At 43.7% G+C, this 17905-nt stretch overlaps 2 protein-coding genes across 5 annotated transcripts in view; one reads left to right on the forward strand and one right to left on the reverse strand.

The window, feature by feature from the left end:
* The window catches only part of SART3 (spliceosome associated factor 3, U4/U6 recycling protein), a 103680-nt gene that overhangs the window by 83693 nt on the left and 2082 nt on the right, over positions 1 to 17905 (reverse strand). For 2 of the 3 annotated variants that reach the window (XM_085880438.1, XM_085880429.1), the window contains exons 1-2: positions 5172 to 5470; positions 4846 to 4978 (exon numbers count right to left, since the gene is read on the reverse strand). In XM_085880438.1, the coding sequence (XP_085736564.1) occupies positions 4846 to 4978; positions 5172 to 5438 (400 nt within the window). In that variant the 5' untranslated portion in view covers positions 5439 to 5470. Of the gene's footprint in view, positions 1 to 4845; positions 4979 to 5171; positions 5471 to 17905 lie in introns of those variants that run through there. The other variant, XM_085880456.1, reaches the window with a different exon arrangement.
* The window catches only part of DPH1 (diphthamide biosynthesis 1), a 53937-nt gene continuing 41963 nt past the window's right edge, over positions 5932 to 17905 (forward strand). Inside the window, exons 1-5 of one of the 2 annotated variants that reach the window (XM_085880483.1) lie at positions 5932 to 6089; positions 15025 to 15147; positions 15351 to 15414; positions 15672 to 15793; positions 16377 to 16531. In XM_085880483.1, the coding sequence (XP_085736609.1) occupies positions 5975 to 6089; positions 15025 to 15147; positions 15351 to 15414; positions 15672 to 15793; positions 16377 to 16531 (579 nt within the window). In that variant the 5' untranslated portion in view covers positions 5932 to 5974. Of the gene's footprint in view, positions 6090 to 6152; positions 6359 to 15024; positions 15148 to 15350; positions 15415 to 15671; positions 15794 to 16376; positions 16532 to 17905 lie in introns of those variants that run through there. The other variant, XM_085880493.1, reaches the window with a different exon arrangement.

Raw genomic sequence — 17905 nt, forward strand, 5'->3', positions numbered from 1 at the left:
GAGGGAAGAGAGGGAAGAGAGGGAAGAGAGGGAAGAGAGGGAAGAGAGGGAAGAGAGGGAAGAGAGGGAAGAGAGAGAAGAGAGAGAAGGGAGAGAAGAGAGAGAAGAGAGAGAAGAGAGAGAGCGAGAGAGCGAGAGAGCGAGAGAGCGAGAGAGAGAGAGAGAGAGAGAGAGAGAGCGAGAGAGAGAGAGAGAGAGAGAGAGAGAGAGAGAGAGAGAGAGAGAGAGAGAGAGAGAGAGAGAGAGAGAGAGAGAGAGAGAGAGAGAGAGAGAGAGAGAGAGAGAGAGAGAGAGAGAGAGAGAGCGAGAGAGCGAGAGAGCGAGAGAGCGAGAGAGCGAGAGAGAGAGAGAGAGGTGATGTGTGCCGCATGACACCATGACGACTTCATACTTATACCGGGCATAGTGGCGTGCGCCTGTAATCCGGCTACTTGGAGGATCGCTTGAGGACGGGAGCTCTGCACTGGGCCACGCTATGAGAGGGTGTAGGGCAACCTGGAATCATGGTGAAACCCAATCCTTATCCCTGTGTCGTAAGAGGCGACCAGGGTTGCGTCAGGAAGGGAATCCGGCGTAAAACCTATGCCAAATCAGGATGCGGATCATAACGGATGATCCACTGTGGCGACCCCTCACGGGAGCAGCCGAAAGACGAACAACAAGTGAGCTTCATACTTAACGTGTGCACATGAGAGAATAGGAAACAACAACAACAACACAATACCCTGGCAATTTGGAATCCGTGTCTTTGGCTATGACCATTTTGCTTCCGTTTTTGTCATGGGGAATGATGCATGCCGGGAGATAAAGGCATCGTCGGAGACATGAAAGACCCAAATATCAGACATGGTGTATATTTCCTTCACTGATTTTAATAAAGATATCTCCCACATCATCAAAAAATAATTTTTAATCGTGATTTACATTATTTGATCGCTGATCCCGAATCCAGGCCAAAGCAACCGGAAATTGCGTATACAGTTGTGAACAAGTTATTGGTAAAGTCAGAAGCGAATGCAAGAAGAATTCTACGTTCGCTTCTAGTATTTGTTTTTTAGATGAGATCAAGTTCTTGGCAGTGTAGTTGTCATTGTGAAGGTAATGTTGAGGTAATATGATTTTTTTTTTAGATGAGATCCTGTTCTAGGCGGTGTAGTTGTCGTTGTGAAGGTTATGTTGAGGATTTTTTTTTTTTTCAGATGAGATCCTGTTCTAGGCGGTGTAGTTGTTGTTGTGAAGGTAATGTTGAGGTATAATGTTGAGGTAATATAAATTTTTTTAGATGAGATCCTGTTCTAGGCGGTGTAGTTGTCATTGTGAAGGTAATGTTGAGGTAATATGATTTTTTTAGATGAGATCCTGTTCTAGGCGGTGTAGTTGTCGTTGTGAAGGTTATGTTGAGGAATTTTTTTTTTCAGACGAGATCCTGTTCTAGGCTGTGTAGTTGTTGTTGTTGTGAAGGTAATGTTGAGGTAATATTAATTTTTTTAGATGAGATCCTGTTCTAGGCGGTGTAGTTGTTATTGTGAAGGTAATATTAATTTTTTTTAGATGAGATCCTGTTCTAGGTTGTGTAGTTGTCATTGTGAAGGTAATGTTGAGGAAATTTTTTTTCAGATGAGATCCTGTTCTAGACGGTGTAGTTGTTGTTGTGAAGGTAATGTTGAGGTATAATGTTGAGGTAATATAATTTTTTTAGATGAGATCCTGTTCTAGGCGGTGTAGTTGTCATTGTGAAGGTAATGTTGAGGTAATATGATTTTTTTAGATGAGATCCTGTTCTAGGCGGTGTAGTTGTCGTTGTGAAGGTTATGTTGAGGAATTTTTTTTTCAGACGAGATCCTGTTCTAGGCTGTGTAGTTGTTGTTGTTGTGAAGGTAATGTTGAGGTAATATTAATTTTTTTAGATGAGATCCTGTTCTAGGCGGTGTAGTTGTTATTGTGAAGGTAATATTAATTTTTTTTAGATGAGATCCTGTTCTAGGTGGTGTAGTTGTCATTGTGAAGGTAATGTTGAGGAATTTTTTTTTTCAGATGAGATCCTGTTCTAGGCGGTGTAGTTGTTGTTGTGAAGGTAATGTTGAGGTATAATGTTGAGGTAATATTAATTTTATTAGATGAGATCTGTTCTAGGCGGTGTAGTTGTCGTTGTGAAGGTAATGTTGAGGAATTTTTTTTTTTTTTCAGATGAGATCCTGTTCGAGGCGGTGTAGTTGTTGTTGTGAAGGTAATGTTGAGGTATAATATTGAGGTAATATTTATTTTTGCAGATGAGATCCTGTTCTAGGCGGTGTAGTTGTTGTTGTGAAGGTAATGTTTAGGTAATACAGTATTTATTTTTGTCATAGCAAAAAGACTTTAATTTGATATATTTAAGAAGCGAATGTATGAAGAATTCTACGTTCGATTCTCGGCTTTGCCTATTCCATATTGTTGCGGTTGAGGATATTCGCAAACCACCATTCAGGTCCTGTAGGTGAGATATCTCTGTAAGTACATGTGTAGTTAAGCCCCAAACCCGTTGTTTAGAGGGAATAAATGTGATTCATTTGGGCTGCGACCCTTTAAGATAGCCGTTTTTCTGTTCTATCTTTATTTTGAACCAACCACGTCTCAACCGCCATCACACAACAACCACCAACCGCAACGCCGCTTCACAACAACAACAACAACAACAACAACAAGCCAACAGCCAAGACCTTTACCTTCACAACTCGCTCCCGCAAACATTGCATCACCGCCATTCCAAACGTCGCCATGGCCATGGACCAGCACTTTAAACCCTCCACCACATTCGCCTCTCCTTCTGCGGCCATTCCCGCACCGCTTGTGGGCACCGAGCGTCAGGCTGTCCTGGCCTCGTGCGGGACGCGCGCCGAGCCGCGGGTGCAAATAGCGGCCTTTCCGAGGAGAAGTCGGATCAGGAATGATACACGCCCACTTCTGATCCGTCCAATCAGCAAGTGTGGGGCGGTTTGGCCCCGCCACCAGGCGCGTCGGTGTAGAATCGGGATATGCAAATTCGAGGATCAGGGGAGACTCACGCCCCTTTTTCTCCGTCCAATGGGCGAGCGTGGCTCCACCCCCGAGCTCGTTCTGATCCAGAAATTTGCATATGGGTTCTCCTGCCGGACTATAAAGCACCGAGCGTGGGGCGAATTAGTCAGTTTGGGTGGGAGTGAGTTGGAGGAGTAGTTTTTGAGTTGGAGAGAAGGTTGGAGGCAGTGAGTTGGAGTCAGGAAGGTCGAGGCAGTCAAGTCGGGTCTGGAGAGTGGCAGTCTGTCGGAGTGGGGAGTCTGTCGGGGAGCTGCAGAGAAGGGAAGCCTGGAGCGCGGTCGAGGTGATTTGCTGCAGTCGGCTGAGGAGAATTGCGGAGGGGATCGGATACCTCGGGTCCGAGGCAAGGAAGACGGCAGTCGGCGACGAGGTCGCAGTGGAGTCGCTCGTCGCGGGACCCAAGCAAGCCAGCTATCCTCTTTCCCCAGAGCATCAACAATTCCCCCCTTTCCCCCCCCCCCCCGCGCTGAGATAGTGCGAAAAGGGGGCCCTGTTCCCACCCCACTCCAAGCAGTGCCAACGAAACCCGCGAAGGAGTGCGGAGTCGGGGCACTGCCGCCACATTTGCGGCTCATCACAAGACACGGGTAGGATCCACCCGGTCTCGCGGCCCACAGGCCCGGTCTGCCCCCTTGTCGTTGAGGGTGGCCCTTTTCTTTTGCTTTTGAGTAAATGTGTTGTCGGCACCGTCTGTAAAGTAAAACTGTGTAAGTGTTGCCGTGTGCACGCGTAGTCGGTAGTAGATCTGCATTGTTGTGTTTCTTTTGTTACATAATTGTTGTAATTGTATATGTGTGCTTTCCGTGTGCCGCGGAATAAATGTGCCTTATGTTGAACTGTTTTCCCGTTTCGCTTCGTCTTTTCTTTAATTGAATCTCCATCTTGCTTCACGTAAAGGGTTGGTAGTGGGCTTAATACGCCCGATAATTAATTGGAACCGTCGAGGTCGACGATAACACCGCTCGGTTATCCCGATAGTACGGAACGGGTCGCTTAAAGTGGCCCGTGTCCGAAGTCGACCTGCGGCGAGGTGCGATCGCCCGGTCTACCCTCCGTGTGGGTACTTACGTAGGTCGAATTTGGTGAACAACCCTATCCCACGCGGGGGGCCGATTGGCACGATCGTGGTGAGGCCGAAAGGCCCACCCGTGACTAGTTCCCGGCGTTAGTCTGAGAGGGTCACGACAGAATTGTCCGTCCGGTGGGCGACGTGCCGCGATTCGAGTTACGTGGCCGTTTGCACGCCGGCGGGCGCGAATTCGCAACAATATTATGATAAAAAAATATATATACATATATATATATATATATATATAATTTTTTATGCCAAATGAGTCCAACAGGACGAGAGGTCCTTCACTGAAGCCGAAAAAAGTTCCATCTTTGGACGAAAGTTCGAATGTGTGCCTTTTCTGTGAGAAGCATTATTAACGGGATATCTCTCCCGAGTTATGTCATTGAGTCAGTCATTCCAAACGGGTTTAAGTCTGCACTTGAGAAACATTGGTCTAACCATTTCTTACTGACCGATGTCCAAATCTCCCAGCTCTACCACAAATCTTCACTTTGCATACAAAGAAAAGCATCGCTTTACGTCTCTGCATCCAGTGAGATCCAGCAAGTTCGAATCATGTTACAGGAAACAATTGGGAAATCTAATGGAATCCACCATTCACCTGCTGCACCCCAAGTACGAGATACTGACAAGTTAGTTTGAAGCTTGGAATCCATTGCAACGCGACCAAGGTTCATTCATCCACCTGTCCCACGGATTGTGTTCGTTCATACCAGCTGTGAGAGGAAACTCTTTCGCCATGCATTCTCTGGCGGCCTGCAGGTGATGTTTAACTCCTGAGCCACACTGTCCCAGAGCAGCCAGCAGTTGGACGTGGGATGAATAATCAAACGGGTTCGTCGACACCTGGAGGGTCAGCGAAGGCACAAGAAGCAAACAAAGAGCAAAAATAAATTTAAAATGTTTTCAGTTTCTCCAAGCCCTCGGCTTATGAAGCCATTGCACCTCATTTCCTCTCAACATCTCCCCCCCCGCCCCGTCACCATGCCAACGTATCGGGGAGAACAAAAAATATCGATTTAAACACTTAAAGTCTGACCTTTTCCATCAACATATAAACCTGCTCCTGCACTTCTTCGTCCACATCCATCTCATCGGATGACAGATCCTCTTTTCCTTCTTCGTCGTCAGACTCGCCGTCTGAGTTTCCTTTCATCATCTTTATCTCCTCCTCCATGCTCTGCTCGTCAACCTCTTCTTGTTGATTCTTCTCTTCTACGTCACTATTTGTTTTCCCCTTTGACGCCGCATTCCCTTCTTGCTGACCCTTTCCTTCTGTCGGGACACGCTCCCCGAATGACGCCATGACAGGGTTTGCGGAATGACGTAATCACGTTGAGTGAGGAAGTGGGCGTTGCCGGATCGGCGGTTTACACCCACCAAAAAACATAAATCCGTGGTAATAAATAAAATAAAATAAAAATGCACAGCAAGCCTTCTAAGTATATATGATGAGTATTAATTTAATTCTACAGAATACGTCTCAGCGAAATGCGATTTGCAAATATCGAAATTACATCGTGTGGGGGGGGGGGAAATGTACGAGCATTTCAGCACTAATTTTGAGCTTTATCACAGTTTAATACAATTATTATGATAACTTTTTGAAAATGATTATAACACTGTTTTTCACTGATAACACAGATAGTTTATCAATCGGAGATACTTTAATATTGTTTTCGGTGTATTCGAGTGTGCACGTAAGAAAAACAAGTACTTTTTCCCACTTACCTTTTCACTCACACAGATTGCATTAAAATGTTGTTGTTGTTTTAAGGTTTCGGATCGTGTTCTTGAGGACGATTTTGAGCCACAAGGTTTTTTGTAACTTAGTGTAACTCTATGTACTGTATATATATATATATATATCGTTTACATAAACAGAAGCTAATCGAGAAGATAACTTTTTTTTGTCACGTTTGCCCAACGTGTTCAGAGATGGCAACAAGACGGCGAGGTACAGTACAGTCATCCTATAACGAGAGATTAAATTAGTAACCGTATATATCGTCGGGACACGCCTTACGGATGGTGGGTTTAAGTATCACGAACCGGCTGACCAGGCCTGACGAGTTGATTTGACCAAGACTTTGAACACGTGTTCAGCATGCCGGAAATAACTTGTGTGTGTGTGTCCGACAGGATGGTGCAGAAGTAGTGCACTCGGTGTAGCGCACACCAACACCATGCAATGCCTGATCCAGGGGAACATATCTGGCTCAATAGGTTTTTGTAAATATCGTGCTGTACATCGTTTATGGTCCTTATCTCTAAATGGTGAAGAATCGCGTTAAAAATTAAATAATTATCATATCGGGATCTGGATTCGGATCTTCACCAGAATCGAATCAATTCTTCCTCGTCACATACCAAACGTGTCCACCAATTTTTGTCCAAACCTGTCCACAACTTTTTGAGATATCCTGCACACAAATGGACAGAGCGACGGGGGTGAAAACATAGCCTCCTTCCACCTTAGGTGGTGGAGGTTAAAAACACAACTCCACCTTCATGACTGCTTGAGTTATTGTGCCTTGTGAGTTTTCATGGCCAAGTAATGGGGTCAAAGGTTGCACTCTCACTATGTCTCTCCAAAAGGACCGTTTGGACCCCTCCCCATCTACTTTCTCAACAATCCTCTGGAGGAAGTCCTTTATTTCAAGCTTTTTGGCCTCACTATCTGCCATGACCTTTCCTGGGAAAGTCACATTTCCAAGCTCGCCTCCAAAGCCAGTCGCCGACTGGGAATCCTCCGTTGTACAAAGTCCTTCCTCGGCCCATCTGAGCTCCTGACCACATACAAAGCTTTCGTCCACAGCCTGATGGAGTACTGCTCTCCCCTCTGGGCTGGTACTCCTGCCTCTCACCTTTCTCGGCTTCAGGCTGTGGAAACCAAAGCATTTTGGATCATTGGTATCTCCCGCGATGAGGCTGAGTCTTTGGGCCTCTCACTCTCTCACCGCAGGCAGGTCGGTGGCCTTCCTGTCTTCTTCCGTCTCCTCACCGCCCTGCTCTTTCTGAGATATGTCCCCCTCCCCCTCCCCCTCCTCCTCCCCCCATATTTCCGCAAGGTGCTCAAGAGCCGCCAACTACCCCCTTCTGGTAAAACTACCAAAATCAAGAATCATTGTTCACCTTCACTCTTTCATTCCTCTTTTTCCCCACCTTTGGAATAAATAGTCCTGCAGCGTAGTCTGATATTTCAGATCAATTGTTCAAATTTGTATAAAAGCACCAAAATTGGTACACATGTAGAATAATGTATTCCAAACAATTCTAGATATGGAGCCACTCGAGATTGTGCCTTGGTCAGCTTCGGCGACCATTTTCCAATAAGGCCGCCATTCTATTTTAGCGAAATTGGCTATATGCTCTTATTTTCTTATTGTATTGTTGGTAGATACATGGAAAGTGTAAAATTCAGTAAATTGACCATGAAAAGGCATATTCAAATATTATGAGCCAGTATTTTTAGTAAAAAAGGCATTATTTGATTTGTAAATTTCTGCTCTCCTGAAACTTTTTGCCGAAAAGTACCCATACCATTATTGCCTGGAGAAGAGTCAAATGATACTCATCACATTCAATGGGTTTGGAATCAACAAAAATTGCATTATAGATTACATACTTTACTCTATTTTGAAAATGGAACTGATAATGGTGATAATGACAAACTCAGAAAATGTAGTCAAATTATTGCACACTTCACTTTGAAGCGGCTACGGTTTACTGTCTACTACCATTCTACCAGGACACATGGTACACACATACATCAGTCTAGTACAATATGAGTTTCTGAGCTCAAGTGTACTGGCTCTGGATCAAGAAGTCAACACTTTTACAAACAATGCGACTTTGCATTTGCACCTTCTAAGCTAGGCCAATATCTGAGTCTGTGTCTACTGCGTCTGTCTACTAGCATTCTCCTTCACAAGCACACAGTCCAGTGCATTGCAGATTAGCCTTCTTGCATTTGCAGCGGTTTCTACAGCCTTTTTTGCAGCCGCATGACACCAGCTCGAAGCAGCTTTTTGAAGCCTCAGGGAGTGTGGTCCACAGCGGTTCGTAGGACCCATCCTCTGTTTGCCGCCAGCCCCAGCTTGTTGGTGATGGAAGCACGGGTTGAGGGACCAAGTCCTGCCCCCAGACATAGCCACCCTGGAAGACTGATCTCTTCACATGCTGTTCCAAAGCATCGTAGGTCGGTGGGATGTGCTGGACGGAGTTCCTCTTGGCGAAGAGTTTCTTTCTGGCCTCGTTGACGTCCGTATATGGACTGGTGCGGTCATAGAGGAGCACCACAAACCTTTCAATGCAGTGCATTGTGTCACACTGAATGTTGACTGGCGTGGTGGTCAGGGTCACAAGAGAATCTGTCAGTTCTGGAAACGAGTTCCATGTGGCCCAGGCAGATTTCTTCGCATGCCCACGGATGCTGATACTGTGTCACATCCGGTCATGGCGTGGAAGACAGGGAGGGCACGTGCCTTCTGTGGACCGAGGGAGGCAGCTATTTCATGGGCAGGGATGTAGCGGTAGTTCTTGCCCGTCCCAAAGGCATTCCATTGTTCATCCACGCATGGTAGTGCCTGAGCTACCACCACCACAACAAAATACTTCTGAACCTGTCACTGATGCTGTGTGCGAAAATGGATTTTCCCATAAAAATGACCATTTTTCCCCAATACAATGGTTGGAAATATAATAAATCAACACAAATGACATTTGTATTGTTTTCCTTTGTCAATGCACATCACATGGAGTATTTATCACCTCCGAGAAACCTACAAAGAGAATAACAATGACAGATATCCCATGTTGTTAAAGTAGAATGGTGGCCATTTTGGAAAATGGCCGCCAAGGCTGACCAGGGCAAAATCTCGAGTGGCTCCATATCCAGAATTGTTCAGAATTCATTAGTCAACATATGTACCAATTTTGGTGCTTTTATGAAAAGTCGAACAATTGGTTTGCTATGCTGCAGTACTAAAACTCCCACACTCTCTTCAATCCCATTCTTCCCTCCAGGTCTTCAAAACAGCTGTTTACCACCACCTCTTATCTTCCCCCATCCAAAACCACAATCTTCTCCATCCCCGTTAATCCACCTCCTTCAAATTCCCTGCCTTCCTTCCCGAAAGTTCCCTGTAATGCAAGGTCCTGAAAGGCCCTGTGGTGTCAAAGTTGTATACCCCGTGTACCTGCACCACCCCCTCCCTTTATCAGTGATAAGTCCCTCTGTGTATCAAACATCGGTTTGGCAGACATCTAATCCTAACGTCACTGGAACTCTAGGCTATGCAAAAGGATTTGGACACAGATTGAAGATAAGGCCCGACGTGGTGCCAATCCAGCAGAAGCTTTGCCGTTTACCTTTTGCTTTCCGTGATGCTGTCTCACAATAAGTGAAAACGCTTGAAGAAGCGGATATCATTGAGAGAATTGACTCTTCCGATTGGGGTTCACCTATTATTGTTACGCATAACAAAACGGGAGATATACGACTGTGCGTGGATCTTCGTGAACCCAATAAGGCGACAGTAATCGACAGTCATCCACTCCCACATATTGAGGAGGTATTTGCAGAACTTCGGGGAACGAGAGTGTTCTCAACTTTTTATCTTCAGAGTGTAGACCATCAAGTGCCCTTACATGAGGAAAGCAGAGACTTGACGGGTTTCATAACACTTGAGGGACTTTTCCGTTTTTGCCGTGTTCCTTATGATCTTGCTTCTGCTCCCAGTGCATTCCAGCGAATGATGTCACAGATCTTAGCTGGCTAGGAGGGCGTCCAGTGTTACCTAGATGACATAATTGTGTTTGCTTCGTCTCATGAGAAACACAAGGAACGTCTTCAAGCTGTTTTGAATCAAATTGATCAATCAGGCTAAAAACTGCATTATGGCAAATGTCATTTCAGGAAGGCTGAACTTTTTTTTCTGGGTCACATGATCTCAGAAAAGAGCATGAGTCCAAACACCAAACATGTGGTGGCACTAACACAAGCACCACCCCAAAAGGATGCATCTGCTCTGCGTTCTTTTCTGGGTTTGACTTCTTGGTACTCCAAATTCATTCCAAATTATGCAACAGTCGTGGAGCCACTTCGTGCCTTACTGCGCAAGGATGCTGACTTCTACTGGACCAAGGCTGTGCACACTCAATTTTAAAGGGTAAAAAAATTGATTGTTAACAGCCCTGCACTTGCTTTGTTTGACCCTACTCTGAGCATCATTGTGACCACAGACGTGTCTGATTATGGACTTTGAGCAGTGTTCACTCAACTTCATGAGGACTCTACAGAGGAAACAGTGGCATTTGCCTCACGAACGCTCACATAATGCGAATGCAAGTACTCTACAGTGGAGAAGGAAGCACTCACCTGTGGCTGGGCAACTGAGAAATGACGTATTTACCTGTGGGGTCAAAAATTTATCCTGCGTACAGACCACAGTCTACTGACCACACTACTGTCTTCGAAAGGTCTTGGCCGAGCTGCAATGTGAATTGCACGTTGGTCTGCACGCCTACTGTCATTTAACTATGAAATTGTGTACAAACCTGGCCATCAAAATGTGACTGCAGACTGTTTATCGCGGTTACCACTCCCCATGATAACACCTTACCACGAACCTGATGTAGAAATGGTGGCTTTAGTGTCCGGTGATTGCGCCGCTGTACCTGTGGAACAATTCAAGGAAACTTGCAATAGATGTCCTATTCTACAGAAGGTGCAAGGATATGTCTCCAGAGGATGGCCTTGCACTGTGAAGGGCATTGACCCAAAGGGACTTCCCTACTTTGGCATTCGGAATGAACTGGCTGGACAGGAGGATTACTTGATTTGGGACACTCACCATGTGATAGTGTCGACAGAACTTCAACCCAAGTTAATCCAGCTTGTACATGATATGCATCAAGGTATTGTAAGGATGAAACAAAGGCTGCTTGACCTCTATGGTGGCCAGGGATGGACTCCCAAGTGGAAGTTACCATCAAGTCGTGCATTACTTGCCAAATGCATGATAAAACAGCTGTCACTCGGGTTCCACCTTTGCAACCAGTTCCGCTTCCTAATGCTGCTTGGGGAAAGCTTGCTATCGGTATAGTGGGACCACTTGATAATGGCCGAATGGACTGTCACTATGCCATTACCTTAATTGATTACTCCAGCAAATGGTCAGAAGTCGTCAAGTCCCAAGTAACATCTGCTACAGTTATTAAGTTCCTGACTACAGTATTCAGTCATGAAGGAAATCCATGGGAACTTATCTCTGACAATGGATCTCAGTTTGTTTCAACTGAGTTTGAAACATTCCTACAGGAAAGAAACATCAAACACTGCCGTAGTTCTATATATTACCCACAAGCCAACGGGGAAATAGAACAATTCAATAGAGTGTTTAAGGACTGTTTACAGACTGCAAATCTCGAACGGAAACCCTGGAAATCATTCGTACCTGAGTTCTTGCAAACGTATCGAGCGACAAGACATGCAACAACTCACCAGACCCCTGCTAAACTTCTACATGGACGTACATTGCTCACCAAGTTGCACATTGGGGATCGTCAAATCAGTGTACCTGCTGCAAGACTCGAGGATGTGAGACACTGTGTTCAACAGAAACAAGAGAAGTCTAAACGATACACAGACAAGTGTCAGGGAGCGAAACCTTCCACCTTTCAATGTGGTTCTTTCGTGCGAGTTTGGAAACTATGAGAGAGTGAGAGTGAGAGTGAGAGTGAGAGTGAGAGTGAGAGTGAGAGTGAGAGTGAGAGTGAGAGTGAGAGTGAGAGTGAGAGTGAGAGTGAGAGTGAGAGTGAGAGTGAGAGTGAGAGAGAGTGAGAGAGAGAGAGACACAGACACAGACACAGACACAGACACAGACACAGACACAGACACAGACACAGACACAGACACAGACACAGACACAGACACAGACACAGACACAGACACAGACACAGACACAGACACAGACACAGACACAGACACAGACACAGACACAGACACAGACACAGACACAGACACAGACACAGACACAGACACAGACACAGACACAGACACAGAGACAGAGACAGAGACAGAGACAGAGACAGAGACAGAGACAGACGGACGGACGAGAGGGGACAAAACAAAACAAGTTTACCCAACCCCTCAAGATCAGTGAACAGAGAGGTCTTGCTACCTTAAGACTCTCTGATGGGAAAGTGTGGAATGCAAATGATCTAGCACCTGCAATTGAGACCTCAAATGGACTTTCTGCCGGAAGTACGACAGGTTCTGTTCCCCACTGTTTTGTCCTTCCCTCTCCCGGCCCTCATGTCTCCTGCCCCCCTTGTTGTGCTTTGTGTGTTAGTTCTCATACGAGCCTCGACAATGTATACAACTTTTTTTTAAATCCCGAAATTTAGCTATGTCAATGCGTAGGACTCTTTGTCTCCGGAGAGATATTATAACAATACGGGTTATAGACAACACAGACCTGTATTAATGCCGAATACAGCAAGATCCAGAAGTGAGACAAACTTTCCAACTGTTTCATGTCCAGATTTAGTGAATTATCATACATTTACAAAAAGTACTGCATTTACACACTGGATGGAACATGTGAAAACATGGGAAAATTTGGATGCCTACAACAAGTTGAAATCTGGGCGGATCAGTGATGTGGCTGTTACCTGGTCATGTTTTTGTGAAGAATGGCTCTCAGATTGCACGCGCAAAGGCAGAACTGTAATACATCAATGACATGGAAAGCATGTTACCATCCTGCCTATCTGCTCTGCCTTTTTCTTCAATACTCTCGGATGTTTATCCGGCCACATAGCTTTATCTTCTTTCGTAAACTCCAAGAAAGACACCAACTAATGTGAAAGACAAGAACTAAAAATTTTATTTATTTAGATGTAACGCGGAACTAAAGATTGAGACGGAACTAAAGACGGAACGCCAAGTTTAATAACCATCCAAGGCACACATTGATGAATCGCCCTGCCCATGAAACAACGAGATGACACTTTATACCTGGGTCGGGATTAAAACCCAGGCTACAGAGCTTGGAGGTGAATATGCGTACTTCTAGAGTCTAGGCCATCGTACCAGTCCTTACCACATGCTACTCCAAAAAAAAAAAAACCCTTTATTATTTTAAATACATAATTTTGTTGAAATATGGTGGATAGAGACCAACTGATCTGACTTTTTCTGAAAAGGGGATTCTGAATTGTGAGATTAAGTGAGTACTAATCTTTTTGTTTATTGTGGTAAAATGTGTGTATTCCATTTATCACCCATTTTTGGGGACTGAAATGGTTTGTGTCATGTTCAAACTCGATGTGATGGTAGATCTGGTGATGGCGTCACGTCCGACATTTTTGCAGAGCTCAGGTACCTCAAAATTTACCTGTACACCACTGTGCACCACACACCATAAGCATGCCCCATGGGTCTGGGTCATCAGTCAAATGACCCCAGCATCACTGTTATTTCAAATCTTTCATCTCATTCCAACTCAGCTGAGTGCACAACCAAGTAGAGAGTTCATAGAACACCTTAACCGACACAGCTAAACGGAAGGTTTTTGAAAGTGCTAAAAAGGCTATTTATGTTCCCCACTGTTCAAGTCTATAATTCAATTGAAATTAAATAATGATTTTATAGGTCGTATAAAACAAGCTCAAATGAGCTAAGATCCTCGTCCTCTTAATGATGATGTCATAAAAACGAATATGACGTCATTGTGATGTATCAGGTTTGTGATAAATTATCTGTGCTAATGCCCGGCTTGATTCCCGCAAACAAAATTCAAACAGCTTGCCTAGTTTCGGAGATAATGGTATAGACGATTTCCATTAGTGGCGATATTATGTCAACTTTTTTTCTTGGAAGAATTTCCAAAATCGGAGATGGTTACTGCCTGCGCGTGGGCTTTCTGCATATACATGCCAAGTTTCACGAAGATCCGATGAAAACTCTGGGTTGTGAAACAAAAAAATGTCAAAAATAGGAATGACGTCATAAAATTGATATGACGTCATAGTGATGTATCATATGTGCAGTAATTCATCTCTGCTAATGCCCTGTTCGATTCCCGCAAACAGAATTGAAAAAGCTTGCCTTGTTTCAGAGATAATTTTTTAGGCGATTTCCATTAGCAGAGATATTTTGACGTCATAACTTTTTTTTCGAGGAGGAATTTTCAAAATCGGAGATGGTTACTGTCTGCGCAGGGTATTTTTACATATATATGCCAAGTTTCAGGAAGTTTAGATGAAAACTGTAGGCTGTGAAACAAAAAAGTCCACAAGAAGAAGATGAAGAACAACAACGTGAGTAAGACTTAGAGATCCTCCACGAGGATCTAAAAATTCCAGAAGTTTACCGCCGTTGATGCAGTGTCTTGTACACCACCTTGTTTAACATGTCGAAGTACTACAAAACTGGGTTTTTTGGAAGCAGCAAGAAATTGATTTGTCTTCTACGTTGTTAAAGTATAGAACTCAATTGAAATAAAATAAAGATTTTAAAGGTTGTAGAAAAAAATTAATTCCAGAAGTTTACCGCCATTGATGCAGTGCCTTTTACACCACCTTATTTAACACGTTACATTAGTTATTCATGCCTGTTGTTTGTGTCCTTTATGATGTCCTTAAAAACAGAAAGTTTCCTGTTTGGAATGATTTTAAATTTTGTTTGACTGCCAGACAGACAGAAGATAAAAATTATCTCACTCCTCTCGACGCATGCACGATTAGGACAAATTCAGAGCCAAAGTACTGCTAAACTACCGGTTAGTTTTCCGATTCATGTTCAAAATATAACATCGAATTGAAATCAAGTTGTTCCTCGATCATAAACTGACGTTTTTTATTGGTCGTCTGTGCGGATGAAGAGCAAAGCGATGAAGGATTGTCGGACCCATTCGTGTCTTCCCTCGTGTCTGCACTCCCGTCGAATTACCGCCTGGAGCTCCAAAAGACCTTGAAATCAATACGTCGCAACAAAGCAACACACGGTACAAAATGAGGAATTGATGAGGAGCTGGCATTGTTAGTACGTGTTATATTTATGACAGAAAAGTTGATGAAGATTGAATCAACCTGATTTTGGCCATGGTTGTGCTAGAAAAACTGTGGAAGCAGAAACCAAGAGATTGTTCATTCAGTGGAGGAACAGTCCATACTATAAAAGTGTGTGTGTGCGTGTTTATTTTTTCAGTGGCCTTGCAGTTTCCCGAAGGTCTTCTCCTTTTTGCCTGCACAATTGCAGACATCTTGCAAAGGTAGGGAAAGGATTATTTTACTGATGTATCAGAATCGCAACTGTGTGAAACTAACTTTTCAGCTCTTCCATCAACGTCTGTCTATGCATAAAAATAAAACATAAATATGTGGGTCAGACTGCCGGATAAAAGATTCGCTTTATTAAAGGAATAAAACTGGGGATTCTGAGGAGTCTTTTAGACAGAGACATTGGAGGTTTATAGCCTGTTAGACTTTGAGCAATGAGACACCTTGCTGGTCTTCTCTTTGTCTGCAGGTTGACTGGAGTGCTGGTGTCCATACTGGCAGACGTTGCTTACGGTGCCTGCTGTGTAGATGATTTCACTGCCAGGGCATTGTCTGCTGACTTCCTTGTACATTATGGGCACTCGTGTCTAGGTTTGTCCGAGTCTTTTTTTTTCTTTTTTTACCTTCGTCCACCTTCGGTGGATGGAGGTTATGTATTTACTTCTGCTTGTCTCTTTGTTTGTTTGTTTGTTTGTCAGTGAGCATATTTGAAAACGTGGACGGATTCGGATGAATCTTTATGGACAGGTTGGATGTGTGACAGGGACAAATTGATTCGATTTTGGTGAAGATCTGAATCCGGATACTAGAATTTAAGTGATTCTTCACCAATGAGAGATAGTGCCAAAAACTATATACAGTATAGCACCATATCTCAAAAAGTTGTGGATGGGTTATGAGAAAATTTGGAGGATGAGTTTGGTCTGGTGACGAGAACAAGCCGATTAGGTTTTGGTTAAGGTACGGATCCAGACACAGCCTATCCAGACTTTTTTTTTCATAATGTTTCATTTTCAGAGCTCGTTTCCATGTCTTTCTCTCATCGAGTTTTGCTGCACGTTTTCACAAACAAAATTATTTGCATCTTAACACGAATTCCTTCACACGTTTGCTCTTCGTTATATATCGTTTTACTCCATCTCACATTTTGGTTTGTATACGTGTGCTTCCGCAGTTCCGATTGAGGTGACCGCAGGAGTACGCACTTTATACGTATTTGTGGACATCCAGATAGATGTGGGACATTTTGTGGACACACTGCAGACAAACTTCGAACATGGCAAACGTCTTTCCCTTCTTGGCACGGTTCAGTTTTTGTCTGCATTGCAGGTATTTCTGTTGAGATGGTTGCCAGTCTGCATACACCACATAGGTTGCTGCCATTACTTCCTGTTGTTAATCCTGAGAGTAGATGATGATGATGATTATTATTATTATTATTATTATTATTATTATTATTATTGTTGATATGACATGAGATACACCATTGAAAAGCGGATGAATGTCCATGTGACTTGTCTTTTTAAAGCCATATACCTGTCGGTCTAATCTCTGCAAAATAATACAAGTGCTTATTATTTAAATTTATATTGACATTATTAGAGAAGACCCATCAATAAGTCATAAATTGGTGGTGGTGTTCTTCTAAAATCCATGGTGTGTGATGTAACCTAATTTTGAAATTGCCATTGTTTTCTTTATAAGGTTGATTTATGTACGAGCAATGTGATGAAGGTTAATGAACCAACAGTAACAGGGTAGCGATAGGAGATGACTTGAGATGGTGGGTGCACTGCCATGTTCAAGTCCTGGAGGAAAGAGGGAGATAGAAAAGCCTCAGGAAGGCAATTCCACAGATGGGAGATGATGAGTCGAATGACGACAATTATTTCCACCTTGTGGGTTTGGCCGGGGAAGTGTTTGGCCCAAGTCTTCCACGAGCTGACCGGCTCAGCCTCTTACTCAACTACAATGCCTTCAGAAAGTATTGACACCCCTCGATTTTTGTCACATTTTGTTGTGTTACGAATTAAAAATGAATGAAAAATGAATAAAACGAATCGCCTGAATTAAAAATGGGTTAAATTTAAATGTTTTGTCACCGATCTACACAAAATACCCCATCATGACAAAGTGAAAACATGTTTGCAGAAATTTTTACAAATTTATTCAAAATGAAAAGCTGAAATGTCTTGTGTCAATAAATATTCAACCCCCTTAGTCAATACTTTGTAGAAGTGCCATTGACAGCGATTACAGCTTCAAGTGTTCTTGGGTATGTCTGCATCAGCTTTACTCATCTGGATTTGGGGATTTTCTCCCATTCTTTCTTGCAGATTTGCTCAAGCTCTGTCAAGTTGTATGGGGAGTGTCGGTGAACAGCAATCTTCAAGTCTTTCCACAGATTCTCAATGGGATTCAAGTCTGGGCTTTGGCTGGGCCACTCAAGGACATTCATGTTCTTGTTCTGAAGCCCTTTCAGTGTTGCTTTAACTGTATGCTTGGGGTCATTGTCCTGTTGGAACGTAAATCTTTGCCGCAGTCAAAGGTCTTTTGCACTCTGAAGCAGGTTCTCCTCAAGGATTTGCCTGTATTTGGCTCCATTCATTGTTCCCTCTATCCTTACAAATCTCCCAGTCCCTGCCACTGAAAAGCATCCATCCCCATAGCATGATCCTGCCACCACCATGCTTCATGACAGGG

This window comes from Eptatretus burgeri, chromosome 1, assembly GCF_056783735.1.
Source record: "Eptatretus burgeri isolate ZD-2024b chromosome 1, Ebu_testis_v1, whole genome shotgun sequence".
NCBI lineage: Eukaryota > Metazoa > Chordata > Myxini > Myxiniformes > Myxinidae > Eptatretus > Eptatretus burgeri.